The sequence below is a fragment of the Charadrius vociferus genome, unplaced genomic scaffold (genome assembly GCF_000708025.1).
Source record: "Charadrius vociferus isolate BGI_N301 unplaced genomic scaffold, ASM70802v2 scaffold324, whole genome shotgun sequence".
In the NCBI taxonomy this organism is placed as follows: Eukaryota; Metazoa; Chordata; class Aves; order Charadriiformes; family Charadriidae; genus Charadrius; species Charadrius vociferus.
Window position 1 is genome coordinate 889,265 of NW_009648041.1, and position 27,706 is coordinate 916,970.

The 27,706-nt window shown below is 37.0% G+C and overlaps 1 protein-coding gene across 1 annotated transcript in view; it reads left to right on the forward strand.

Annotated features, from left to right (window-relative positions):
- The first annotated feature begins 2,066 nt into the window (after window positions 1-2,066).
- The window catches only part of SHQ1 (SHQ1, H/ACA ribonucleoprotein assembly factor), a 52,870-nt gene continuing 27,230 nt past the window's right edge, over window positions 2,067-27,706 (forward strand). Inside the window, exons 1-9 of the mRNA XM_009883570.1 lie at window positions 2,067-2,229; window positions 3,509-3,573; window positions 4,440-4,562; window positions 5,359-5,510; window positions 7,163-7,275; window positions 8,961-9,088; window positions 19,569-19,723; window positions 21,554-21,607; window positions 24,250-24,373. Of these exons, the coding sequence (XP_009881872.1) occupies window positions 2,087-2,229; window positions 3,509-3,573; window positions 4,440-4,562; window positions 5,359-5,510; window positions 7,163-7,275; window positions 8,961-9,088; window positions 19,569-19,723; window positions 21,554-21,607; window positions 24,250-24,373 (1,057 nt within the window). The 5' untranslated portion in view covers window positions 2,067-2,086. The remainder of the gene's footprint in view (window positions 2,230-3,508; window positions 3,574-4,439; window positions 4,563-5,358; window positions 5,511-7,162; window positions 7,276-8,960; window positions 9,089-19,568; window positions 19,724-21,553; window positions 21,608-24,249; window positions 24,374-27,706) is intronic.

Genomic DNA, 27,706 nt, shown 5'->3' on the forward strand with positions numbered 1-27,706 from the left:
GGTCGGGCAAGCGGGTTTCCTTCGTATGTGCCCTCCTGTACGGCTTGAAAGTCGGCCTTTGGCAAAGTCATCGCATATTGGCCCAGTTTAACGAGCAGCAGGGGGAAATTGCGTCTTACTGTAGTGCTTTGGAGCGAAAGCAGAGCAAAGCGTTTGTCCCTTTTCCTGCCAGCCCATTGCTGCAACAGAAACATTTTAGTTCTGCTGTTTTTTTTTTTTTTCCCTCCAGTACATAGCAGTCTTTATACAGCTAAGGCTGGGATGCTTAACTATTTGCGATGCCTGATTTTAGGTTGGAACAAGCACTGCTGGGGATTGAGTATTGCGTTGTTGTGGGATGGATCTCAGCGGTTCCGAGGCTGTGGCCTGCAAAATACCCGGGGCTTGTGTGGGAGCCTCCAGGTTAATGACCTGGGGTCAGTAATTTGTGTCAGGGATGCCAAAAGTGCAGCAGCGCTGAGAAGCTCAGAGCAGGAACTGGTGGGGCCTGGCTTTGGGGCTGCTCTTAAATGTTATAAACCTCTGGTTTGGGAAAATAAAAAATGCAGACAGGCTGGCATATGGTCCTTGAAGTGTCTAAATGAGCTAGTGGATTTTTATTACCTCTTGTCCCGTGCTGTTAGACAGCATGTGGTCTTTAAATAGATAAGAAGGTCCGCAGTACATCGTTTTGCAGGTGTTCTGCAAGCCGGGTATTTCCTTTCTAGTTACAATGTGATAAGCACCCTGCAGCTTCTCGGCCTGGAAAGGACGGGAATGTTGCCCTGGAATCAAGTGATACAGTGAAATGGGGAGTTTTATTTTTTTTGTACCTGCCAAATGATGTAGATTACCCATGAGAAAAAAAAGGGTAATCCGTTACTTTAGCCCTATTAATGGTTAATGCTCCGTATTTGCTCATGAAATTGTCAGAATGGGGATGTTTAATAGAGATAACTGTGAAAGTCAGTGAAAAGTAGCTGTTTCCCAGATAATAGTTCTGTTTTGCATTTTTTTTGGGTAAAAATATTTTTATCTTAAAAATTTTCAGAAGTACGTGATCTTTCGTGAACCTCCCCCACATTAAAACTGGATTCTGTGTTAAACCTGGGGAATTATCTTGCATTCCAAAGCTATTGAAGAGTCAGACAAGTTGTGTATCAGGTGAATGGAACTATGTAATTTCCTTTTCTCATGCTAAATATACATGCATGCTCATGTGCATAAACACAAATGGTTCTCCTGGATGTTGACCTAAAATGTCCTTAAATATGCTTGGTGAAGGAGATCCTAAGTATCGTCTAGATAAATAATACAATAGTTGTAACTTAATTAAATTATGTTTTCTTTGACTGCATCTTCAGAAGGAATGTGAGGTTTTTAGGATGCTTTGTCAAGATTTGTGAAAACCCTGCAAACTGATGAAAATAGGTGTCAACTGCTCATGTTTAAACTGTTCAGGCAGCTCTTGTGTCATGAACCCACTGTAAAGGAGCATCTTTGACTACTGTGTATGTAACGTCCCAGTGGCTCATGCATTAGATAAGACATGAAGAACAGTATGCTTAGTGTGTATGCTCAGAAGATCTGTTCAGGGTCTACTGAATCTATTGCTTGTGTTCTGGCTAATGTGTGTATGGATTATAAAATACAGTTCTGAATTTTTGAAAGTATTACTTTTTTTCAGTATTTTCTAATAGCGGTTTGTGATCAGTTCACTAATGAACTGTACAGATCTAACATTTGCTATATGTGAAATTATAAACAAGTTGCAAAAACCTGCTAAGTTCTAGGACTGAACTTAGTGTGCTTTTTATGTTGAATATAGCACGTGCTTTCCTGTGTTCCAGATGTTTACATTCATTTCTGTTCAATTTTCAGTAAAGTGAAGAGAGATGATCCCTTGAAATTCTTGATAATGCGCTTTTTTTTGTTGTTGTCATGAGTATGTGGAAGATAATTCTGTGAGAATCTGAAATGGTCGTCCTGTAGAATTTTGAAGAGACACTTCTTGCTCTCATAAGTTGGAGACTGCAATAATCTTTTCTTGTTTTCCTGTTTTGATAGGGCCACAGAGCCAGTGGTTGCTTTTCCTGTAAGATTCATCATGATAACTCCAGCTTTTGAGCTGACCCAGGATCCGGATTTTCTTACAATAATAATCAAAGTACCTTATGCCAGAGCTTCAGAGTTCGATGTGTATTTTGAAGGGGAAGATTTTAAATTTTATGCTAAGCCGTACTTTCTCAGGCAAGTAGTGGAAGGATTTTAAAAAATGGAACTTAATAAAAGAAATAAAAGTCAGTAGAGAATGAACTTCATATTGGTCCCTTCAGAACATTCCTCATCTGCGGGTTTTATACTGTAGACAGCCCATTTTGTGCAAGGAGTTGTTTTTATGGATCTGGTCTCTCTGTTGCTAGGCATTAAATCACATTAAATGGAATTTAAATAAATCCTTTTCTAAAGTTACTTTACAGTAGATTTTTATATACATTAGTTGACTACAGGGGATTTTTACTTTACAGTAGATTTTTAATTGTAAAACAGCAAGATAATTCTCTGGATGTCTGTAATCTGTGTAGAATAAGTGTGTCTTTTCCATGTTGAGAGCCAGATACAGTATATTTGGTGAAGAATGGATATTGACGCACTCCTAATAACATAAGGGGAGAAAAGTCATATGAGTGGAAGTGAGGTTCCAGTCTGTATCTTTTCTCTAGATAGCAAGTTCCCCACTATGTTACATGAAAGGAACAAGAGGCAATCCCAGTATCAAAATGTTAAGAAAACCTTTGGCATGTAAGAGCTGACAAGCTATTAACCTTTCTTATTTTCTGTTTCCTCTATTCTTGGATGTGCTTCCCCTATATACATTAGTTGACTACAGGGGATTTTAGTGGACTGATAGCATTAGTTATTCTCAGTAAGCAGTTGCAAGAACTCTGGATGAGTTCTCATATCCTGTCACTGTGTGTTGGTTTAGAGTTTTTAAATTGCAGTGTCATCCAAGTGTTGTACATTGTGCCAAGGGCGTCATCTCTGCGGTGGCTGTGGCCTCATACAAGCTGGGAAAGCAGGAGTCACAATTTTTCTCTGTCTCAGGCACTGATCTCTTGTGCCAGTAGCTATGGAAAAGATTTTGGAGTACGTGGGGATTTAATTCCATGACTGCCATTGTCATAGAATCATAGAATGGTTTGGGCTGGAAGAGACCTTAAAGCCCATCTAGTTCCACCCTCCTGCCGTGGGCAGGGACACCTCTCCCTAGACCAGGTTACTCAAAGCCCTGTCCAACCTGGCCTTGAACACCTCCAGTGATGGGGCAGCCACAGCTTCTTTGGGGAACCTGGGCCATTGTCTCACTACCCTCAGAGTAAACAGGAATGTAAACATTAGTGTCAACAGGAGTCATGTACTTAAGTTCTTTGTACTGCTTTTGGAATGTGCTTTACATTTTTATAGGCTGAGATGTTAAGCTGCGGAATTAGTAAAGCATTCAATGAGGCATCTCATTTTTTGCCTGCAGATTGACGCTTCCTGGAAGAATTGTAGAAGATGGCAGAGAAAAAGCATCTTATAATACAGACAAAGGTACTAGTTAATATTCTTAGTATAGGTGTCATTAAAAATGCTACCAACTGTCCAATAGTTTATATTTTGCTGCACTGGAATTGCATAGAACTTTATTGAAGTATACTAATCTGTAAATAAATGTGAAGTTTTTCATATGTTATATAGTATAAAAAAATCTTGCTCAGGATTTATTGTACGTATTTAGGCCATCTTTAAGCACAAAGGATGTGTTCAGAACTGTCCTAGTAATGAAAAAATTATGTACATGTCCTCTTCAAGCCCTGTGAAGGCTAGACATGTTTTGTACCAAGATCATTAATCTAGTAAATCTGCAAAGAAGTCAGGTAGGGCTGAGGAGAAATGAGATAATCCTGAGGCAGTCTAAGAAAGAAGACATTAGCCTTTCTCCACACCTTAAGGTGGAAGGTATTTCTGGGAGAAGATATGTACATTATGGAATGAATGTATTCATTAAAAAAAGGAATAAAACCTGTAATTTGCTGCTTGCAAAGCCTTTATTACGTGCTTGACTTGAGACAATAATCAGATCGCTGAATGTAGTTTCCTATGGTCTGTTGATTGCTTGATTGGTGGAAGGATTCAAAATAAAATAAAGCTTGTATTCTGTTGGTTTGTGTTTATACAATGTGAGTCAAGAGACCACAACTGGTTAAATATTCTCTTCCATGCTTTATCATTAAAATCTTTTATTTTTGTGAAACTTGTGAAGTAAGTTTAAAAACATACACAGAGATTGATGCATAATAAAATGCGACCTGCATGTGTCCTAGTTTCTGTGAGCCTTTTTCATTAGATGAAAAATGCACATTTTTGTTTGTCTTGGATATTTTAATGCAATAACTGTATTTTGACTTCCCTTTAAGGAACTTTTACAATTCAGTTACCTAAGGAGATTCCTGGCCAATATTTTGAGGGACTGGACATGCTGACGTCTCTTTTAGCACCGAAGAAATCAAGATCAGGAAAACCTTTAGTAGAAGAGATAGGTATGAAAAAAGATCATATTTATAGTAGTGATACATGTACATAGTGAAATAGTTATAGATCTACGTAGTCATATATGTAGAAAAATAAAGTATTTCTATTATGTTGTCTAGTCCAAGGTACACAAGGGTGTGAATGAATCTGAAAGTATGGCTAAGGATAAAAATAAATGTATTTTAGGTGATATGCATATCATCTTTATAGGTTTAGTTATGTTTACATTTTTCCAAAATGTGCTTAACGTATGCTAATCCTCTGTAGATCTTTGTACCCCTCTAGTGGCTGTACAATACACACACAGTTGAGTCTTCTGCTTTCTACACGCTAGCACAACCGGACTTTTAGCTCAAATGGCAGAAGCTAATTAAAACCACAGGTTCTAGTGGATGACTTGCTTAACATCAGTATTTAACAGACAAGAAGATTTGACTATCTATGTTTAATTTTTTAATATTTATCTTAAATTATTGATAACATCACTCTGCTCCTGTCAGGGTTCTCTTAGCATCAAATTCTGATCTTGTTGCAATCAGTAGAACAATTATTTCAGTCTTTGAGTGAGTATACTTAAAAACTTTAGTGTTCCTGGTTTTTATTTTTGAAAGTTGAAGAATTTGGAGCAGGACCTATGGATTACTGATGTAAGCAGCTGCCTGTGTGACCCAGTGTCGTATAAGTTTTCTTAAAAGATGTAGTAAAATGAGAAAAGCTTCTTGTGTTATCAGTGTTTGCCTTTCTATTAAATCATATATATTTTCTATGTAATGATTTTCTTTCTCTGACCATGCGTACATGCAGCTGCCTCTGCTGAGTTAGAGGAGGAGGAGGAAGAAGAATTTGACTGGGAAATAGAGCAGACCCTTTATGAAGAAAGTGCAGAAAGCACGCTACCACTACAGTACCGTTATGGATTTGGGAATTTGCGGTCAGGGGTGTTCCAGCGGCTGCAGGTAGATGCATTTTTGTCTTTTTGTATAGTAAAAGTTCTGGGTAACTTTCATGTTGGGTAGGCATCCTGGCTCATTCCATAGTCAGGAGGGGATCATTAGATAACTATTCTCCAGTATCCCATTATGCGACTGAGAATATGCTGCTTTTGCATGTAGTAGCACAGACAAATCCTTGTTCCTGCAGAAACAGGGGGTGGTCAAGATGGAGTTAATTTTGTAGCAGAGTCAACAGGCTGGTCTGTTTCTGCTATAGATTCAGTGTTAGAGGAAAGGGCTGAATGCCGTCCTTGGTAAAAATGGCCTCTGGAGGTGGGCTGCTGTCACCAGCACGGTTTAGCTCGCCTGTGAAGGCACAGAGGAAAAGGCCTGTCTGAAGCAGGCCATGTGCCAGGTGAATAGTTCTGGCAAGCCGCAAACTGTCTACAGGCTGTTAACAGTCTGTTGTTAACACTTTTGCTTTATAGTTGGTATTGTCTTCTATTCTGACTTCAAACATATTTAGCATCTATGTACAGTATCTTTCAGATGGCATGAATTTTAATTTGTTTTTAAATAAAAAGGAAATTACTCAATTAAAAAAATAATACAAAATAAAGCTGACTAATGTATAGGTCCTGTTATGGTGGTTGCATTAACATTTTTTAAATTGTAAAATACACAGTAATTTTCTCTTTGTACTTTTTGTTTTAGAGCTTAATTTCTCACAAGACAGAAACTTTTGAAGTGTGCACTCTTCAAGGTGTCTGCCCACCTGGAGTTTGCTGGATTTGCTAGGGTTACGCTGATGCGCTGAAATTTGCTTTTGTGAATTAATTGGTAGGGCAGGAGCTTTAAAATGCAGTTACTTTGGTCTTGTGCATTCAGCACTTTCTTTAATTCATGAATGGATTGAAGCTAATCTACAACCTGTAGCATGCTAGGTAGTATAATAATATTCGCAATATACAGAGCTTTTATTAAAATAGTAGTTGATAACTTAATTTTTTTGTAATATACTTACTTTAAGCAATTTAAGTTGTAGCTGTTTTAAGCAACTTAATTATGTAATTCTAACTCATTATTGCATGAATTGTAGTATTTTCAGGGTTTGGAGCAGAAGGATTGCTATTTATGGAGAAAGTATTTACGTTCTGTTGGGATATATACACTGGTTCATTACCATGAAATTCATGAAGTACATTTCCCATCAGCATTAATGTACCACTACTTAATTGTGCTTAAAAAGGCACTGAAATTGCCCATTAATTAATGTATGGTCACTTCAGAGTGTGAGAGTAATCTCAGAAGTCACAAGAACAGCATCTCTGTTTTTTATCTTGTCTTTGTTGTGGTTGTGTGCTTTTGTTAAACATTGCAAATTTTATCGTAATGCAAAATAACCTGCCTGCCATATGATAAAGCAGCCTGAATAGATTTCATAGTATCATGAACTCTAAGGAGCTTCAAATAATTAAATTTCCTTGGAATTTTGATGTTTTGTTTGCACAATGGAGCCTTAATTTGGAAGACTTGAAAGGGAAGTTGAAAAGCAACTAGAGATTTCAGTGTGATGCTGACAAGCATCCTTCCTAAACTCTTACTGAACAAATCTTGTATGTCATACCTGTGACATACATATATGCTTGGTCATATAACTTTTGTTCCATTTGCAGGATGAACTCAGTGATGTTATTGACATTAAGGATCCAGACCAAACTCCTGTAGATGAACGTAGGAGGAAACGCCTGGCAGCTGAGGCTGCCAAGTTTGAGCCTGATCATTACCTGTGAGTATTGATTTACTTCACCTGGTCAAGTAAAAGTACTTCAGGTGAAATACATTCACATTTTCTTTTAATAAATTATTGATTTTGAGATCATTTTTTGAAATAATAGCTTTACTTTTTATTTGTCTGTTTCTTTGTCTCCTCACAGCAGGCCTTAGAGGGTATTCATAAGTGTGACACTGACACAGGACCTTGCTTATCTGTTTTGGGGTTACTTTTCTGTTTAATTACTGCTTAAGTCTGCATTCAAGCAGGGGCAGCTGTGAACTGTTGCAGAACGTTGTTTCATAGTTAACCTCTTCAGCAGCTGAGTAGCCAGTCCCTGCCAGCATTTTGGGTTGTAGATGCCAGAACTTTGTTTTCCCCTTGTGACACAAGGATTACTGAACCACCCTGGTCTATGAGGAAGTAAATTTGATGTTGAAGTTATGAAGATTTTGTCTACGCCACTTTTGCCTTCATCCCATGAAAGGTTTTTTTGCAGCAGAATGAGGAAAAGTTCTAAGCCAAGACTTTGTGTTTCTTTGTGCTTTGTCCCATGTAATGAAGGTGGAGATGATTCTTCATGCCTTTCAAGTTGGAGTATTTCAGGTCAAGTTAGGTTCAGAAACTTTCAGATAAGTAAACTAAATTGAAGCCATGAGATCTATTAACTACAGTGATTCCTGCAAGATGATTTGGTGGGATAATGGTGTAGTCCCTAGTAGGGAGAAGTAGTGCTTGTGGTGTGTTTTGTTGGGGAGAGGTAGGAGAACTGAAGTAGTTCCTAACCTATAATGTGATGCAAATTACTGTAATTGTAAGTTTCCATCTTAGACCCTGTCTTCTAGCCTGGGAGATGAGCTACAACTGTTTAGTTTAATGGCTGTGTTTTGGATGCTTCAGAACAGATCATACTAACCTTTCTTCAACAAAAATTGTTTTCCTGTGTACCCTGATGAGAAGGACAGCTCTGGGAGAAATGGTGGCAAAAAGAAGTGTTCTGTTGCTTTTGAGAAAAATGAATACTGGCTGATATCTTTAAGTTACTCAAAGACACTGAAGGAAGGCAACAAAAAGTCTGTCAGTGTTAGAGTAAATCAAATTACGTTATGTGTTCAGTAGACTGGGCAGGTTTTATATAATGATTAAGAAGGTATTAAGAAATTTCCTGCATTTTTTTTTTAGTTCTCAGTATTTATACTATTGTTTGGCTTGAAGAAAAAGCTAAAAATGGTAAGAGGAGGCTTAGAACTTGAATCCTTTAGTTTAAATCCTCCTAGAATTACTATATTGAGTTTTTTTACTACAGTGTCTTTGTTCTGAGATGGAGGTAATCTCTCTTCTAGAATTCATGTACAACTCTTCTTTTTCCACCTACAGCATGCCCTTGTTTACCTAAAAGTCCATCCCCATTCCTACTTTATCTGTGCCCTTCAGCTGCATACCCTTTCTACCTAAAGTAAATGCAATTTTAAAGTGGGAGAGCTTACCAATAAAATCAAGTTTGCTGCCAGTGACGTTGTCTGAGAAGTCCTCTTTTTGCAATGTTTTGCTTTAGAAACATCCAGAACAAATCAAGTTTGTTCACCTTCGTGTATGGAAAATAGCCTGGAGCCAAGTCAGGTGTATTCTAAGTATGCATTAAAATATACCCATGTACACTATAAAATGAAATAAATAGCATATGACTGTTTTCTTTCTAGAGCTGATTTTTTTGAAGATGAAGCTATTCTGCATGTCTTAAAGTACAAACCATGGTGGGTTGATGCTCATAAAAAAATGGCAGCCTTTAAGGGAGAAAGTCATCAGGACCATGACACGTGTACATTTGGTGAGAACATATATATACACACACCTGTTGCTTAAATGATAATTGCTGTGATGCCGTGTTATGTTCTAGGTTACTGTTCTTAAAGGAAAAAGTATGGTTTTCAGTCTTAACTGTTGTTCATGGAGCAGTATTCTGTTAATTCTCCTCTCAAAGAAATTTTTTTTTCTCTGTGGGACAGTTGTATACTGAAATCTTTGAGACAGTTGTTTGTGGAGCAGTTGATAGTATATCATAAAGTGGTCACTTCATCTTGAGCATTTATCTGTTAGTTATGTAGTGTAGTGTGTGATCTCTTTTTTGTCTGCATAACAAATTTGGGAGTTCACTGTTCATAAAGGCCATTCTGGAATTTCAGGTATTGATGAAGAAGTTCCCTTTTAGGGGTATGCTGCAATCTTTAAGATTTTAAAGGAGCTGCTAATGTCACTAAGTCATGGTGTCTGGAGTCAAATCAAACCAGTCTTTGTGTAGCGATTGTTGTAGCTAGAAAATGGGTCCTTTTTTGCTGGTGATTATTTCTTTTTTTTTTTTTTCTTTTTTTCCAGATTTTTCAAGTAACTGTTCTTCCTTTCCTAGTTGTATTTTCAATTGAAAAAAAAGTAGTCAAAATTGGTTTTTTTGTGCCCACTTCCGAATGTAGTGCAGGCACTTCACAGCAAGTTTTCCAAGAATCAGCTGTGGAAGATTGAACCAGTATCAACCCTGTTTGATAAACATGTCTTCTCTACAATGTTTTATTTTATTTAGACAGTACCACAGAATTTTGTGGCATTTATTAACCTACTGTTATTTTTATGGGTCTTGGAGACTTTTTCAAAGGAAAGATTTTTGTGTTCTTTTAGAAACTAAAAAGGATGGTTTCAGGTTTAGTAGATGACCTTGTAACAGTACTGTTAACAGGTAACTGAGATTACCTTTCTGTACACAGTGATTGCAGAGAGCATTACAAGTTGCTATTATGTATATTCTTTTATTGTCCTTTATTCATTTCCTATGTAGCATGAAAATCCGATATTACTAAAGTAGATAATGATAATCCCTTCACCAGAGGTTCTTAACAAATATTACTGCACTAATAATACCTGTACTTTCACATTTTCTACTAGAGAAGAACAGTGGAATTTGGGTAAATGTTGTATATTTTACTGTGAATGTAATCTGATCTTCATTACTGGTCTCTTTTCAGCCTCTGAAGGCAGAAATTGTTAATTATATTAATCATAAGCATTTGATTTAAAAAGCATTCCACAAAGGTACAAGAGGCTTGAAAATAGAATGTGAGGGGTTCTTTTGTTTGTTTTTACCCGTTCACTCCTTAGTAAATGAAACACTGCTAATGTTTGCGTGTGTTAAGGAATATAATGAAAATGAAGAGCTGCTGGATGATTTTATCGATAAAGGATATTTTTACTCTGAATTGAGATTCCGAAGAAAACCACACACATGTGTGGCTGGGTTTTAGGAGCAACATCAACAGACAAACTACTCGAAAGCTGGGCAAGCCTGCTAATGGAAGTTACTGAGAAAATGGGGCTATATAAAGGATCATCTTTTCTCTAAACCAGTTGTCATAACACGTATATATTTAATAAGGATGATCAAAAAAATTTAGTTTGACCTTTGTGTGGCTGAGTGAAGAGGCACATGTAATCTTGTGGATCTTGAGGAAATACAAGTAATATAAGAGGCCATCCTGGTGTTTGGTTTACCTAATGACCACATCCCACCTTACCTTAGAAAGACCTCAGTTTTGATAACTTTGTTACTGCTTTTTAATGGCAGCAGGGCTGTGGATGGCAAGCTGCTGAATGAGGATCTGAAACCATTGGAGGTTCCTGAACTGGAGTGAGTTGTGGTGAAAGAAACCACCATGAGAGGGAGTACAGGTTCCACTTGAAGGTCTCTTATGAATGGAAATACAAAAGGGCAGGAGGTGGGTCCAGGCTCTTGGACCTGAAATCTGATCATCAATAGGATGAGTTTTATATGGCTTTTATGATTTATCCAATCAAAGGGGTGGTCTGGCTAATCTGAGTTACAGATTCAGGAATTCTGAAAAGCTGAATGCAATTAAGAATGCAGATATGCAGTCAAATTGCATTCAGCTTTTCAGAATTCCTGACTGCATATCTGCATTAATATATATTCCAGTATGCATTCTTAGTAAGTGGAAGAGACGTAGAAAAGGCACATAAAAGAAATAATGACTGTGCTAGGCGAAGGACCTTCTTTACTACTTGAGAAATCTTATGTTATTTCCACTAGAACTGGGGAGAAGTCTAAATGTGTTAGGCCAAGATGTGCTGTACGGCTAGAAGGATAAGGAGGCTGTCATTGGTATTAGAGTGTGCTTGTAGTAAGAAGCCTTTGAATGCTATGGCTTAGCTGTAAAAAGCCAAAGGGTACTCGATCACGGAAGCTCTAGGGGCACAAACCTTATACGTATTGCAGTATGTTTCAAGATGTTCTGCGAAGTGATGTGTGGTAGTTCTCTGAGCCTGTGTATGCATGTATACTCCTGCAGGTAGGTGTGAGGTCAAACCTTTTTTATTATAAAAATTGGATACAAATATTTTCTGTTTATTTTTGAACCTGTTTAAGGGCATAAATGAGGAGGGATTGAAACCTTCATGCAGTTTCTTTTTATTGCTTATGGAAAAGAGGCATAAAGTAAAGAGTACCCAGATTTCTTGCTTTTCCTGAGTTCCAAATTCACGCCTTGTGTAAAGGAAAGCATCTAAAATAGGGTAATTTCCGTCATCTTCCGTGATGAGGACTTCCAAGCATACAGCTTGTAAAGAGAATTCAAATATTGGGGTGTTTAAAACATCTACAACTCATGGTAGGTGTACTGCCATGGCCAGCTTGCAGAAACATTTGTCTGTCCTATGTGAAGGAAGGTTATGTTCCTGATTAAGCATGTGCTGTCCAAAGCCATTTCCCAAGAACATGGAAACTAAGAGGGATGATGGAAATCATGTGCTGTTGGATGTGCAGCATCTCATACTGGGGAAGTCCCCTACCCTCAAACGTGAAATGGTGTATCTTTTTAGAGGGTTGTTCATTGAAGGTAAATGCCTGTTTAGTAAGACAGGAAGGTAGGAATGGTAATGTTAAAACTGATGGTAGATTACAGTACATGCTGCCACAATATCGAGGTATTGGCACTAGAATTTGACACCTGGTACCTTTTAGGGTGCCTGTATTTTTTCCTCTTACTGCTGCCATTAGGACAGTTCCCACCTACGCAGTGTCTGTGGAATCATGAATGTCACTGGGAACCGACTTTTCAAGTTACTCCATGGAAAAGTGAGTTTCGTGTGAGAAAGCAACATAAAAATTAGCCAGTTCTTTAAAAATATATTTTCTTATTCAGAAACACGGAACCAAGAGAATTATTTTTTTCATTTCTTCCTTTTGCTGACTTATATTGATGGCCTTTTGGTTTTTTTTTCGTCATTGGTTTCTTGGAACCAAAAACTTGTTTACTTTTGTCTTTATAATGTCTTTGGCTACAAGGAGTAATTAGGAGAAATACAGATTGCTGGTTAGTTGTTTTTTTCTTTTTGCATAGCATTACAATTAACTGAAGATTTTGTTTGGTTGATTACTGCTCTTACTTTCATCCCTGGCTATTTTCTCTTCCGTTTTTACATCATCAGGTTTTTTTAATGTCTCATTACCAGATTTTTTTCTGTTGGATCAGCTTTTCTCATTAGCATTTAAAGTCTTCAGCTCTCTTCTGTCCTTACCTTGAATCTATTTTTAGTTAACCTTTTTATTTTTTCCTCCAGCCTGTGTGTATGGTGTGTGTATTTTGTCTTTTTTAAATTTCTTCTTTTATTGCCCTAAGTGTCTTTTCCTTCTTTTGTCCTACTCTACATTTTACTGTATATTGCAGTGATTCTTTTCTTGCCCTTCGTAGGTTTTTGTTTATTTTCCCCATACGGTTGTTAGCCACCAGGCAGCTAAGTTCATTGCCTTTGCAGTATGGCTGAGGAACCAGAAGAAGTACTAGAGAGCAGGTTTCACCATCCTGTTTGTAGCAAAATGTCATTTTTGGAGTGGACATTTTCTAAAGTTGAACGGCCCAGATTTTGTTTGCGTTTACAATGTCTAATGCAAGTCAAGTAATACTCTGTAAAGCCTAACTGATTACACAGCCTTTCCCATGAGGGAATAAAACTTTTGGAAAGCTTGCTTTCTGCTGCTGCTGAAGTTTACATTAGAGTCTTGCTTCTACAGATTCCAGATGAAAGGGTTTGTATTTTGTAACAATCACATTCAACTTAGTTAAAAGTTCATTTTTATTCTACTTCAAATTGCACAACTGTAAAAACTCCTTTTTAGGCAACACAATAATCTTCAAAGGCTCAGGCTGACATATGTATTTAATATAACATTTGTATGCTCCAGGGGTAATTTATTTTGTTTACAGTAACCTATCATGCTTACCAGTGACCATTCTCTTCTTCTGATCTCTTTATAAAACGAGAAGCGATTTATTTTTAAAGATCCACCTTTCAGTAGGGCTGTGCTCAAATATATACCATTACTGATAGATTCATAAGTTTAAGATTAATCACTTTTCTTTTTTATCAGATTTCTGCAATTGTTCTGTCTACCTTTTTTACTCTGCATGTGTACCTTCCTGGCACTGTTCTGCTGCAGAGCAAGTATTTTTCATGTGAGGAAAGATTGCTATTTATTCATGCATAATTCTTGGCTTATAAATGATAGGTGTCTATTGTAAAGTATCTCATATTCTAAAAGGCAAGAACAGTGAGGAAGAAAGAATGATGTATGGTTTTGATATGGTTTATAGGAACTGCACATTTGTTAAAGAATAATGACAAAAATTAGTATAAAGGAAATTACAACATCCAAGAAAGACTGTCCAAGTGCAGTGACTATGGGGAATGCCTGGAAGAAGAACGTCAGAAGCGATATGGAGGAAATGTGCTGTAAATGTTGATTTGAGAATTAGAGAAGGGTGGAAGCTTTACATGGAAGAAAAGCTGTTTGTGAAGGAGCTAAAATTTGAATGGAGGAATTGTAAAGAAAGGGGAGGGATGAACAAACCAGACTTGACTGCTCGTAGTTTAGAGTGACTGTAGGTAGGCAGAGGAAGACAGCTTTGTGGTTTTAGGACTTTAGGTTCACTTACTGAAGAACTAAGGCTTGTCTGATCACACTCTCCTTCCCAGACCTTTAGGGGGTCTCAAAGATGGCCACTTCCTACAAGTTCTGCAAAAATGGCCCTGTGTACAGGGGAGAGAGTGCTTTATTGAATCTTCGGTGCCATCTTTTTAGATGTTGTGGAGTCCATACAGGAAAGGGATGTTAGCAGCATGTCAACACTGTGGAAAGTTTCAGTAACCTGTCATACCTTATCAGATAGCAACAAATTCAAGCACAAGTGGCAAATCAATAGAAAATCAGCTTCATTAGTTCAGCTACTTTTTTAAGTTTACAGTGTTGTTATCAAGTATTTTTAAGGCAGTATCCAGCACTGGGGGAAATGCAGATCCTGAGCACAACATTTGGGCATCTTTCTAGTCATAGTGGTGCTGCCTTTCCTCTTGTCATGTCTTAGGAAGAGATTGAAAAGAAGAGACTTGTTTGCTACTCATTAAAATCAATAGCTAACTTTATTCCTGATGAATTTGCTCTGTGCTCCTTTATCTGGTGTTGCTGATTCCCTAACTAAAAGGTATAGAAGTACACATTTAAAAAACTTAATATTGTAGCATATTATTTTAGTCATTAAAAAAAAAAAAAAAGAGGGGGAGATCAGTTCTGCTCATTTATTTTGTTTCGAGATAGCTATGGAATTCAAGACTTGGCTTGACACGACCATAAGGCAAGGCTCTGCTTTCACCAGCTGATTATCAGAGGTCCTTCCTGACCTGTATTTCTCTGTGATTCTCCGAGTCTGACCATTAAGTTGGCTATCTGTCCAGATAGCACATTTTATCTTATTACCCCTAACACGTTTAGAACAGTAAGTGTCACAGTAGTCTTGAGAGACAGATCTTACACTGGCTTAATTTAAGCGTTGTGATCGGCAGCATAAAATATCAGTAAGACTGCAACAAAACACCCTCTGGCTGTCAGGCCTCATCCTCCTCTCTAAACTGTACTTTATTGACAGTTGGGTACTGAAGAGCAATTTGAAATATTTTTATTTTAACGTGAGGAATGTCTAGTTTAAAATAAGTAAAGGAGATAATTAAAAAGTAAGGGCAATCTCTGTGGTATTGTCTAACAGTATCTTTGTATGTGAGATTGATTTGTCTGATTCCTTTAGACATGCCTATATTAATACACAGTTATACTGTAGCTATAAGAAGCATGATTTTGGCACTGACAAATGTACAAAACTTTTTAAAATCAAACTTAAAAACTTGCAAATTTAGTTCTTGGTACGCAGCAGATGCATTAAATTAATATTAATTGTTGTACAGGTATTGTTAGATAAAACATTGGTAACACAAGTGTACAAAATACAGGCTTAATATATGTACTTACAGAAAATGTAAGTACAATTTTACTTGTTCTGTTAATCTGATACTAGGAACTTGTATTTTTGAATTAGGAAAACAAAGTAGGTTGTGGTTTTGATGTGTTCATGATGAGTTTCAGGCCTGGATAATTTGTTTTTCAAAAACTTTAAGGAATGGATAGATACTTGTTTGTAAAATTGAAGTATTTTCTCCAGAGAGAAAAATTTTATTTAGAACACCTGGCACTTTGCAGTGGGTTAAGGAACATCTTGTAACATTTACCTTTGGGAATTGTCTAGTAGACTTGTATTTTCTGTGTTTACGGTCCAGTTGTATATGTTATGATGCTTCAGAGAGTTTGCATTTTAGAGGAAAACTTTATCCCCTATGTTTCATGAACTTCACTAGGTGTTTCTTTGCTTTTTACTTAGAAGGGAAGTATGGTTCACATTTATGTGTTTCTTTAGAATGTGGATTTTAGGGAATCTAACAGATGCTTGCTAGTACAACTTGAAACAGATTTTTTTCTCTGAGTGTTGGACTGTTTCTTATCTCTGATGATAAGAGAAATTAATTTTGATCAGCTGTGAGACAAAAACAAACCTCAGCTTTTAGTTGCTGATTAAGAAGAGTGGATTCTCAGTAGTGGATCCAGTACTGCATGTACTGAGTTTCTGAAGAACAGTTGCATTCCTGATATGTGTGCATCTTGACTGCCAACTGTAGCAAGCACATTGAAGTCAGCCTAATAGGAAAATGCTGGCATAACTGTTTTGCATCCATCAGAACAGGTATGCTGTCTGTGATAAATTCCCAGATGATTTGAACAAATTATTCAGCTTCTTTGTAACAAAATTCTTTATTACTGTAGTCATCAAAAGTGATTTTAAGCTTTATTAATCTGATCTGCTGTAGTAGTCTTTGCTAGCAAACTTTTGGCTGTATGCTTTTAAGGATTTCTTTTTCTTCTTTAGCTTCAGTTTTACCTCTCCTCTTTTGTGCTTCTCTTCAGGGTCAGAGTGCCACTTGCATATGATTTTATAATAAATTGTGTTGTACACCAGGAGAAGGTTTTCTAGTGAAAGCTAGCTGAAATTGGAATGCCTTTTTTTCTTCCAATTGGACCTTCTTTTAACTGTAAACACCCTGTTGTGATATCTCATTAAACCCACCCTACTGTAGCAACTTACAAAGTGGTTTTATGTTATGTTTTTCAGAAACTAATTTTTTTCAAATGTGCTACAACATTGCACATATGGTTTTATAGATAATTTTAATATGAATGATAGAGGTGACTCACTGAAGAATCAATGCAATTTAAGAACTTATAAAGAAATTTGCTGATAGAATATAGATACATCATCTATATTTGTGATTTTAGAAGTAATACTGAACTGCATTGCATTAACAGAAAAACAGAGTTAGAACTGCCATAGTCTTGCTAAATTGTCACTTTGTGCTAAATCATAGGAAGTGGAAGTGATTGGCTTTCTCAAGATGATATAAAAGCTGGAATTTCTTTTTGTGGGAGCTTGTAAATAAATGGAGACTGGCTTGACTCCAGAGAAATATTTCGCTCATCAAGAAGTTTCCATAGGAATTTAAATCGAGTATTTCATGGTTATGAAACTGATAGAAACATTACAAAAGTTCATAAAGAAGAAACATTCAAAAATGTTTTTCCTAATTTGTAATTTTATGTCTCAAGATGAGGTGTGTACATATGTACGTGCCTTTGGCAACACAAACATTTGTTTCAAAACATGTAATAAAAAAAGAAAGCTTGTAGAAACCTCCTGGGATAAAGAAGACCACATGTCTTATGGGCAGATTGTATCCCTGAGAATGTGGATTGTGTAAAATGATGATGAGCAGTGTTTGAGGAAGAACATCTATAAGCACATTTGCAATCATCATCCTTATGATACAAAAATGGGCAAGGGGTGTAAAAAGGAACTTGGTTTACTAGGTGTTGTAACCTTTTCTTTCTGTAGCCTATGCTGTATGCTCCCCCCAGGGATTTAGCTGCCTGTGTCACAGGGGTCCAGGGCTCAGGATTGCGGGTTATGCCCAGCTACTTAACCTTGGCTCGTGCTGCTGGGGAAGAACTGTGAGAAAGTCTGCAGAGAAATAAGAACAGTAAAATTGCAAGTAGGATTGTTGAGACAGGTTCATTAGTAGCTCAAGGATTCCAGAGGTTAATACCAATGTGGAAGATTCTAAAAGTCGAAATTCTAAACTGGAAAAACAGGGAATCAAGTCGGGGCAGGAGTTGTTGGGTTATCAGGTGAAGTCTTTAGTGCTGATGAAGCTGGTGGAAGGTGGCAGCTCAGCAATATTCAAGGATCTGTCTCAGGGAACCACAAAGACTGACCGTCCCCAGGTGCCTGTCTCATCTCAGTGTGGTAATCATTAATTATTCCACACTCTTAAGTTTGTACATCTTGCCTACAGCTTTTCTCTGCCCCCAGCTAAGTATGCCAGAACATAGCGACTCAAAAAAGAGGTAGTAAAAGAACAATTGAAGAGGCATTTTTATATTAATTGTAAGGGTTTGGGCTTGGCCCCCTCCCACTCCCTGAATAAATAATTACGATTCAGTGAGTTAAGGGGTACATCATGTATCTACCCCTGGCACTTGAGGCTTGTTTCGAAAGTGTAACAAGAGTGCTGTGTTAGGCTTGTTCCAGTCCTCAGAGAAATCTCCTTGAACGAGTGGTATTTTAAAGTCAGGCTGGTTCCAGTGTTACTGGTGCTTGAACAAATCACAGAGTGGGACTTCCTCAATGCAACAAAACATCAGCTGTCAAGCTAGTGACACTGCTTTCTCCTGTCAAGTCACCTTGTGCCTGTGACTTTCTTCTGTGGTGTGACCAATATGTGCTTACTACATCTATCCTATTCAGTAAATGTGTTCACATGGAATGACTGTGCTCTGTGCAGCCTGGATGAAAATCTCTTAACTCTGGCTTCTGGCTGTTTTAATTGTACTAAATGGCTTCTTGATTTACTTTGAGTTTGTGCAGGGATGGCTTCTAGTCAGTTATCTACTTCATCTGCACTGTTAATTCGTTGCAAATCTGCCATCTTTTCTGAAGTGTTTTAAGTACTCTTCAGATGGGTTACCATTCAATATTCAGTCTTAGCTATCCATGTCTATACCACTGTTTCCCAGAAAAATACTCTGATGCATTGTCACAGCATGCCTGCTATGTCGTTGTTGTCATCTTCCTTATGCATCCCCAAGAGAAGGTACTGGGTGAGAAGATTCTTTTGGTTGGCTCCGTTCTTAACTAAATGAGGTGCACTGAAGATAAGCAAAATATGATGGTCATAAATGGTGGATGCCATAACTCTTTGGAAGGAAATGCAGCTTTCATCAGTGGGGATGGGATTTTGATCTTTCTTTGATCTTCCTCACACACTGGAAGGATGTTATCAGACAGCATAAACAAAGATCCTAAATCATGCCTAGGTCCTGAGTCGAAATTGATGAGGCTTGGAAATACAGAATTCTACCCTTCCTTTTCTTTCCTTCCCTGTTTCTTTAGTTATTACCCTTTTCTACAATAAGAAAATATATTTGGTTTTGTTGTTCTTTTTTCATATTTTTATCCCATACAATGTGGACTTAAGAAACTTCAATTTACTAGGATCCTGATTGTGCGTTTATCTCTGTGTAAGATATCCAGGCATCCACAGAAGTCCTTGGCACTTTCAGAGGGGTTCCAAATTGCCAGTGTGTACACGTGGTACATTGCAGAGCTGGAACTTGACTTTGAAAGGAATATATCAGAGTTTAATAAAAGTTAAAAATGAAAGTAAGAATGATTTAGGCTTCTTCTTGAGTGATGAGTGACTTGTGATTAGTTATACACTTCTTTTTAAAGAGACTGTTGAAGTAGTATTACCACCTATTAAAATGAATGTGCCAGCTTTAAATTCATAATCAATTATCCTTTTACTTTTTATAGTTGTCTTCTCTGAGGAAGAGAAAGAGCAGCTGAGAAAGTTCACAAATAAATCTTATCTTCTGGATAAAAGAAGCCGTCATCATGTATATCTTGGTTTAATTGATATCCTTCTGGCATATTGCTATGAAGTCTGTGTCAATGAAGGAGACAAGAATGTAAGTTAAAAAAATAAAAAAAATAAAAATTTAGCATGTTTTAGGAACGTAGCACTGGACCCTGTACTGTCATTTAGGAAACTCACCTTTTAAAGTGAACTTACTTCCAAGCATTAAAAATACGTAATTGAGGAAGTTAAAATGAAAGACTTTATATCTCTAGATTGAGCTGTTGGCATGCATGTGCAAATTAGGATGATTTCTAAATACTTTGGTTCTTCTGGAGTGGCATTTTAGATGTAGGAGAGAAGTGGAGTTGCAGGAGACTCCAGACACTTCTGTTTGTTTCCAATTTGTTTTGTATTGTGATGTGTCTTGATTTATGTAAATGCAGATTTCACAAAATAATTGGGTTTTTTATATTGATGCTTCTGGGGTTTTTTTGGACAGTACTATAATAGGTATATTTGTCTGTAGTAACACCCACTACCTATTTGGATTCTGAAAAAGCATGGGAAATCATAAGGTCTGTAGGACCGAGACTGTGTGTTTAGTGTTTTATGTAGGCTGCCATTATGTGCCTTTAACAAAACTGATTTTCTTTTTTAGTCTTTTTTGTGGTTTTGTGTTGGTTTTTATTTTATTTTTTAAATCTGAGTATGGAAGGTGTTTCCTGAGGCATTCTGGAAACTAGAGTGAGGCATTTAAAATTTTTAAAATTGACACACATTTAAAAAATAAAAAAATCCTAATGCAGAGTTTTCTTTTTCTAGTATTCAAACATTGGAGGGAGGTAGAATGGCATGTTTCCATTTTCAGGATTCTGGTGTTTGCGCATCTCTTACCCAAGCAGCAGCCAGCTTGATTTTATGTTCTGTATCCTAGGTTTTTTACAGGATATAAAGAATTAAGAAAATAGCAGAAGTTTAGAATAGATTCCATGCTGTTCTGTGGATAGCTTGCCTTTTTGAAATGGACCTTCTTCCCAGATACAACTTTGTGCCCAGCATCTCCTCTGCTGGTATTAACCAATGAGATGTTTTTGTAAGGCTTTTAGTCAAAATATTAGCACATGTAATCAAAACCATTCTGTCTTAATTAGACTGAATTGCAGGGCACAGATTTTAAAATGGCAGGCAGAAATGTCCAGACCTGCTTATTCAATGGGATAATCTGTCGTGGTTGTATTCATGTTAGTGTTGCACAAAATTGCAAATATGCAAGGATCACAACTGTACAGTTCTTTATTGATCTTTGCAATAACCATATGGTATATGTGGAAAACACACTGTGGTAAGTCTTTTTCTTTTTTTTTTTTTTTTCCTTTTTAATAGGAAAACCAAGACTTTTGGGCCACACAAATCTTTACTAGAGCCAGGACGATAGATCAAGGTTTCCTGGCTTTTTGCCCTGATCATCCCACTAGACCAAACTACCACACAAATACTATGAATCTGTCACGTTTTAAGAATAATGACATTTTACATGTACTGCTGGCTTTAGGACCCTCTCTGAAAGCCAAAATCTTGAGCTGTTTTCATGAAACAAAGCATTTTAGCTTCAGCTTTGTTGATACAAGTTTCTGTTGCTTGGTGAAAGGGACGGAATTCCACTAAAATACCATTTTTCTGCGATTGCTGTTGTATTTTAAAGGCTTTGTGCATAGGCTAGATATTCCCAATATGGAAAGCGATTCAGTTATTTAACATCTGCATTGCAATATAATTTTTAATGCTGTCCTGTGGCTATTTCAATGCACATAATATAATTACTGCTTCATATTCACAAAGGTTCTTAAATTGCTGCCAGAATGTTATCTTAAATACTTTGCCAGCAGTCTTGAATGCTGAATTAGATAATATTTGTTTTATGGTCTCCTCTTAAAATCAGGTTGAATCATCTTGGAACGTCAGGAAACTGAGTGCAACATTGTGCTGGCTGGAGGTAAGTTAAAACTAAAACTGGAGGTAAGTTTTGCATTATGTGTTAGCTGTATTACTTGGTTTTGGTATCGTATGTTGCTTTTGTGGAGAGCTCACTCCGTCAGTGTTGAAGATGAATGAAGTGTATGTCCTTTTTTTAATAAATATTATAAGAAATTGATTGTGACTTCTGGGCTCCCAGCTACTAGTAGCCTCAAGAGGCTGGAGTATGACCTCTGCTCTGTCTGGGTACTGGGCCACCTTCTGGCCCATTCTGGAAAAGCTAAGGATAGGCACTATGAAAAAGCTGCTCATCTACACGCTGTCCCTAGCTCCTGGGCTTGATTCACGAGTCTTGACCTTTATTTAGGAAGTAACTGTAATTATTCCTCACATATGTCCACAGCATGTGTGTGCAACCCCATGCTTAGGGTAAGAAAATACAGCCTTCTGGCTCCTTGATCAGAAGTCATAGGTATCTTCCCGTTTGACTGGCTAAAGCATGTTAAAATAGAATGGGTATAAAGGGCATAACAAGTAGGGAATGTGATTTCTTAGTGTTCTTGTGTCCTTTAAGTCATACTTCAGATGTATATTTTAATAACTTTTGAAGAGGGCAGGCCTTAATAAAGCAGCTTATTGTTCACTTCTGAGGGTTTTGACTGCAGAGTCTTTCTTCAACCTTCCTAGTTTATCGTTCTGCACTTCTAGCTTGTTCTTTTTCTTGGCTGTAAATCAGATGGCTTCTGGCTTCTCCATTCTGCTGTGTGGCTTCAGAGTATGTTGGAGAGTAGAACTGAGAAACCCAGAAGTAAATGCAAATCCAATGATAGGAAAAGCTCTTAGAATTCAATCAAAAGGTGTTGGGTGGTTGTTTTTCTTTCACCTGTCATGGAGAAGCTGGATTCCATATTCTTGTTGCAAAAAGACCTCAGTTCTGTAGCTGTAGAACTGTTGTCTCCTTAAGGCTTTATGGATTGTGTGATCTTTCAGACACTCACTGAGTATTTTTCTTTCAGGTTTCTTGTGGAGTTAGTTAATGGACGCGTGTTGGTTTACTCGCCCCCTTCTTTTCAGCATTCCGGCTGCATCCCTATTTATTTAGTTGCTGCTAGCCCTTTGAAACCAACACAGATTAGAGGAAACAAACCAAATTCTATTCTTTGCACTTTCAGATTGTTTACTGAAAGCACACAGGCCTGTGTAATTAAGTTGTTACAGAGCTGAAAGTGGAAGAGACTTAACCTGTAATCCATTATTTCTTATGATTGCAGCAAGCTAGAAAGCACTGTCCCGTCCTCATTCCTGAAACTGCTGAGCCAAGTCTCAGTTTGCAGAATCAAAAATGAAATTTGCCAGGATTTTGGGGTTCAGTCCTTCGAATGTTTCTACTACTGGCAAGAGTTGTATTCAGACATAACTTGTTCTATGACGTCTGGTTTTCTAGATCTGTTTTCATTTGTTTCCAATTGAATCATCTGCAGTAGCAACTCACAAAGGAGTGCAGTTAAAATGCAGTGATTGCTTTAACTCTTGATTATCTTTTTTTTTCAGATCCATATTCTAACATAGTGAAGGAGTTTTCTGCATGTGCTTATCCTACAATGTAGCAGTTCTTGGCGCAGCCTGTGCCAACAGTATATTTCACACCCAGAAAATTCAGTCTCCTGGCACAAAGCTGTTAATAACTATATCTGTTATACAAACCATGTAGAGGCGGGTGTTTTCATCAATCTGTAAACAAAATTGCCTCAGCTATGGTTTGTTTGAACTGACTGCCATTTTACTGTGCATGACATGTACACACCTTAGACTCTAAATATTAAATAACAAAAAATAAATTATTTAAATGCTTACCGGCAACCCATTAAAATGAAAAATGGGTTGAGGTAGTCATATAATGCAAAAAAGTGCTGGCTGTCAGCAAAGCATTTTTATTAATTTTAATTAATTGAGAGTTCAAGATGAAATAGGTATTTTTACTTGAATTCATAAATGGAATATTTTGTCTTGAAAAGTGAAAGCTGGAAAGGAAATCACTCTCTTACGAAAGTCTTTAATAACTCATTAATGCCTCTGGCCTGAGTAAATTAGAGGTCTTCCTCACTCATAAAGGAGGACAATGAACTGCTTTCCCTAGGCAGATATATTTATCCCTGTCTTGAATATCTATAATTTTCATGAAAGGCAGAGTCATGTATCATTTTTAAAGATCTTATATGTACACATGTATTTTGTTAATATCATGTGGTTTTAATTTTTCTTTATTCTTAAAAGGCTTTTTATAGCTTCCCCTTAATATATATAATAATGTGGGACAGATGTAATTTATTGCTTTAATCTAAAGAATGGCAAAGTCTTGAGCTAGATGTTTTATTCTAATGTTCTCTACATTCTTTTTTTAATTCAAAACCACTAAAACCAATAGGACTTCGGTTATCGTGCCATGCAAACTAAATGTGCAGTGTCTTGTTTCTATTTAACATGTTGATTTCCATATCTATTAAAATACAGATTTTTAGATGCATAATATATAAAAATGTGCTTTTTTTTTTCTATTCTGCTGTGATTTTTTTTTCCTTAAAGGAAAACAAACAACAAACCCCTAATTCCTTGTATGAAAAAGCACACAGACTAACTCAGATTTTTCACTTCTACACACAGAGTTTCACTAGCATTCATGATGTCCTGGTATCTTTTGGAAGACGAGTGCTATGCTATCCCCTACATAGACATTTTGGATTAGTGACACGTGCCTTCAATGATACAATCATGATACTGCAACTAGGTAAGTTTTTTTTTTTTTAGTGATTAGAAGTGATGCCTATATAGCCACACTGTTTGTATGTCTGGGATTTTTTTAATAACTTTTGAATCCTTTCGCCAGTTTCACCCAAGTTTCATAGATATTGACATTTCTGGACATCTTGGTTTTTTTGTAAAAATGCGGCTGGGGAGAGAAGAGAACAAAATTAGTGTCTTTACCAGGGAAAAGTCCCTGAAGCAACTAATTTATTAGTGAGCGGATAATACATGGGGTTGTGGTGTAAATTTAGCTGTATTATTCTCACCAGAAAACCTATACAGAAGAAATATTACGAATGTCTCATCTTTAGAAAAATCTTTGATCAGATCTTGATAAATCTTGATTATCTGGATAAATCCAGATAATCCAACCATGATTTGTAAAGCTTTAGGGAAAAGGTTTTTAAGGTATTTTCCTCTATGCTGTATTTCTCTGTAAAGAGATTTTTCTGTTGGAAAAGAACATTTTAATGAAGCTTTTGTTATGGTAGGTTAGATACTATAATTTTTTTAGACCCTATTCCAAAGGTGTTCAGGTTTTTATTTCAATGCAAGATCACTTATTGTTACAAGTATTGCAGCAGTCCTGTTGTTTTCTGTTGTTCTTTGTGTTCTTTAGTTACCTGACTGAAACTCTGTTAAAAAAGTCTGGGTTTCTGATAACTTCCGTGATTTGTCCCTGTCTAAGGGAAGCTTTTAAAGCATCATCGTCTCCAGTTGTTCCAGTTGTTCTGTTTGGTTAAGTTCTGCTCAGCATGGTTTTGCAGTTGCAAATCTGTGAAGTTTCCCTTCCTGATTTACTGTTTGGAAGAACTGTTGTTTTAATTTAACTCTTGTCAGTGATGTTAGGATTTTGACTGAAAGGAAGCGTACCCTAATGTTGAATTCCCGCTCTCCTTGCCAGTTTCTTTTTCTAGAATTGGATCTTAGGTTGTGTTGTTGTTTTTGTTTTTTTTTTTAACTGAACCAGTCCATTAATTATTTTCTTTTTTCCTGTTCCAAATAACTGTCTTTGACATCGAGCTATCTTTATTCCTAAGCTCTTGCACTGTGTGTGTGAGTTTAGTATTAACATACAGAATCATGCATTGTAGTGCAAGGGGTAGTTTTGTGGTTCATATTCGGTGTTACAGTTCTGTGTAGAATTAAGGCAAAATGGTTGAGATGACTCTGTGGTAAGTCCAGTGGTAGTCTGGGAAGAATAGAAATCCTGAATTTGTATCAGCATCAAAACTCTTTTTGCATCACTGTTCTTTTAGTACTTGCTATTTCATTTTTCTCTCCTAGGAGCAGAGGCCAAAATCTCTGACTTGGGTATGTTATCTTAGTTCTCTGCTTGTTATTAGGAAAATAAGACTGTTCTAAGTAACAGCCAAGTAGAGCTGTTCATAACAAACCAAGCAGTGAACACCATGAAAACTATTCTGTTGAAAAATAAATAATTTTTTTTTTTTAAAAAAATCATTTAAGACTGACTACACACTACATATTTGTAGCTTTGTTTTGTTTCACTTTTCAAGAGTGGAGCTGTTATCATCTTAATGACTGCAAATTTTTCTTTCAGCAGTGACATATATGTCCTGTTTATCCCAGACAGCTTTTATGTAACAGTGCAAATTTTCAAACCTATGGTTATTCCAGCTTCAGTTGTACACAATCATGTTTATATCTTGGGTTGTTAAAGTTACTCACAACTTTTCTATTTATTGTGTGTTACTACTTTCAAAAAAAGCATTGTGTTTAGATTTTCTTTTTTTTTTTAAAGAAGAATTGCTGAGAAGCAGCACTTTGGTGTTTTATTTCCAGTGCTTGTGAGTTGCAGGATTAAAAAAAACCTGCAAATGACAATATTAATCTGCCATAAACTATTGATGATTCAAAATACCATTTACATTATAACAGTTGGGTAGTGAAGTTTTAAGGGGAAGATATATGCTGTCCCTCTTCACTTGTCTCCAGTGGGTTTTGCTGCTGTTCATAAGTGACAAAATAAAATTCTGGTAACAAAACTGAAATCATACAGTGCTGCCCCAACCTTTAGATTATTTTTTTTTTTTCTCAAAGACTACATGAGAGGTAAACTATTTTCTTTTCTTTTAATGTTATGATGGAAAATGGTATTGGAGTGAACATTCAACGATCCAACAAAATATTCCCAGTAGTTTGGTAAGGGAGGTGGCATCTACAATACCTGTGTCAGGTTTCCTGCTCCATCCTCCTGCGCTGGTCACGTGGCTGCTGCTGTCTCTGTACCCCCTGCTTCCAAAACACAGCGGCCCCAGTAGTGCTTATCGTCATGGTCTCCTTGTGTTGCCCATGATGGTCTTGCTCCAACAGTGGAGTCCCCATCTTCTCTGGACGAGTAGTTTGGGTATGCTAACTCATTCTCTACTGGTATGGGAGGTAGGCTAGCCTTGTTTTTTCTGACCTCGGTGACTTGCATAAAAATTACTGCCATAAGTTTTAAAAGAAATTCAACTTGATTTAGTTGATGGCCAGAATGGTTTAGAAGCAGTGGAAGAAGTTAAGAAATGCAGCAGGTTTGGCTTCATTCTGTGCATGTCTGCGCTCTGCTGGTTGCCTGGGAAACAGTGCAGGATGGGGCAACCGGCTGCCTCCGCAGAGCCGGCTGTGGATCTTCAGGGTGCTGAAAAGACACGTGCAAGCTTCAAGAAAAGAGTATCTGCTCATTTCAACTGGATTTGTTGTCAATAGAGAGGAGGACACTATCTTTAGTGTAAGCCATGATAATCTGCAGGTGGTATCTGGGAAGCAGACACACATATATTATTTCCTTCATGTGGACATAAATTTATTGGGAGGGGCATTAGCAAGTTAGCAGTGTAGTGATAAAAGTAGTGGTGATTAATGTTAACTTCTGAAAGTTCCAGGGTTCATCTTTCAAATTACTTTTTACTATTATGGGGTGTGTATAGTGTGAAAAGTTTTTTAAATAGCCAACTACCAAAGAATTGGGAAAGATACAAAATTGATGTATTGCCTGTCTATAATCAGAAGCCAAGGGAAGAAAAAAAGTGTCTGTCTATGTATTCTTAAAAGAAATGGATTTTTAGATAATGCTTGTACTGCCAAGGCACATATCTTCAGTCAAAATGTTTCCTCCTTCAAACTTCAGTGGAAGTTGAGCCATGCTTTTGAGAAATTTCTGTCTTACCAAATACTTAGCAAACTATGCAATGTGCAAAGCATAGTAGTTATAGATAGCATTAAATACTCTGTTACCCTCTTTGCTTACTGGACACGATGGATTACCAGTTTGGTATAGTATTGCAGTATATGTGTGATGAACATAGGT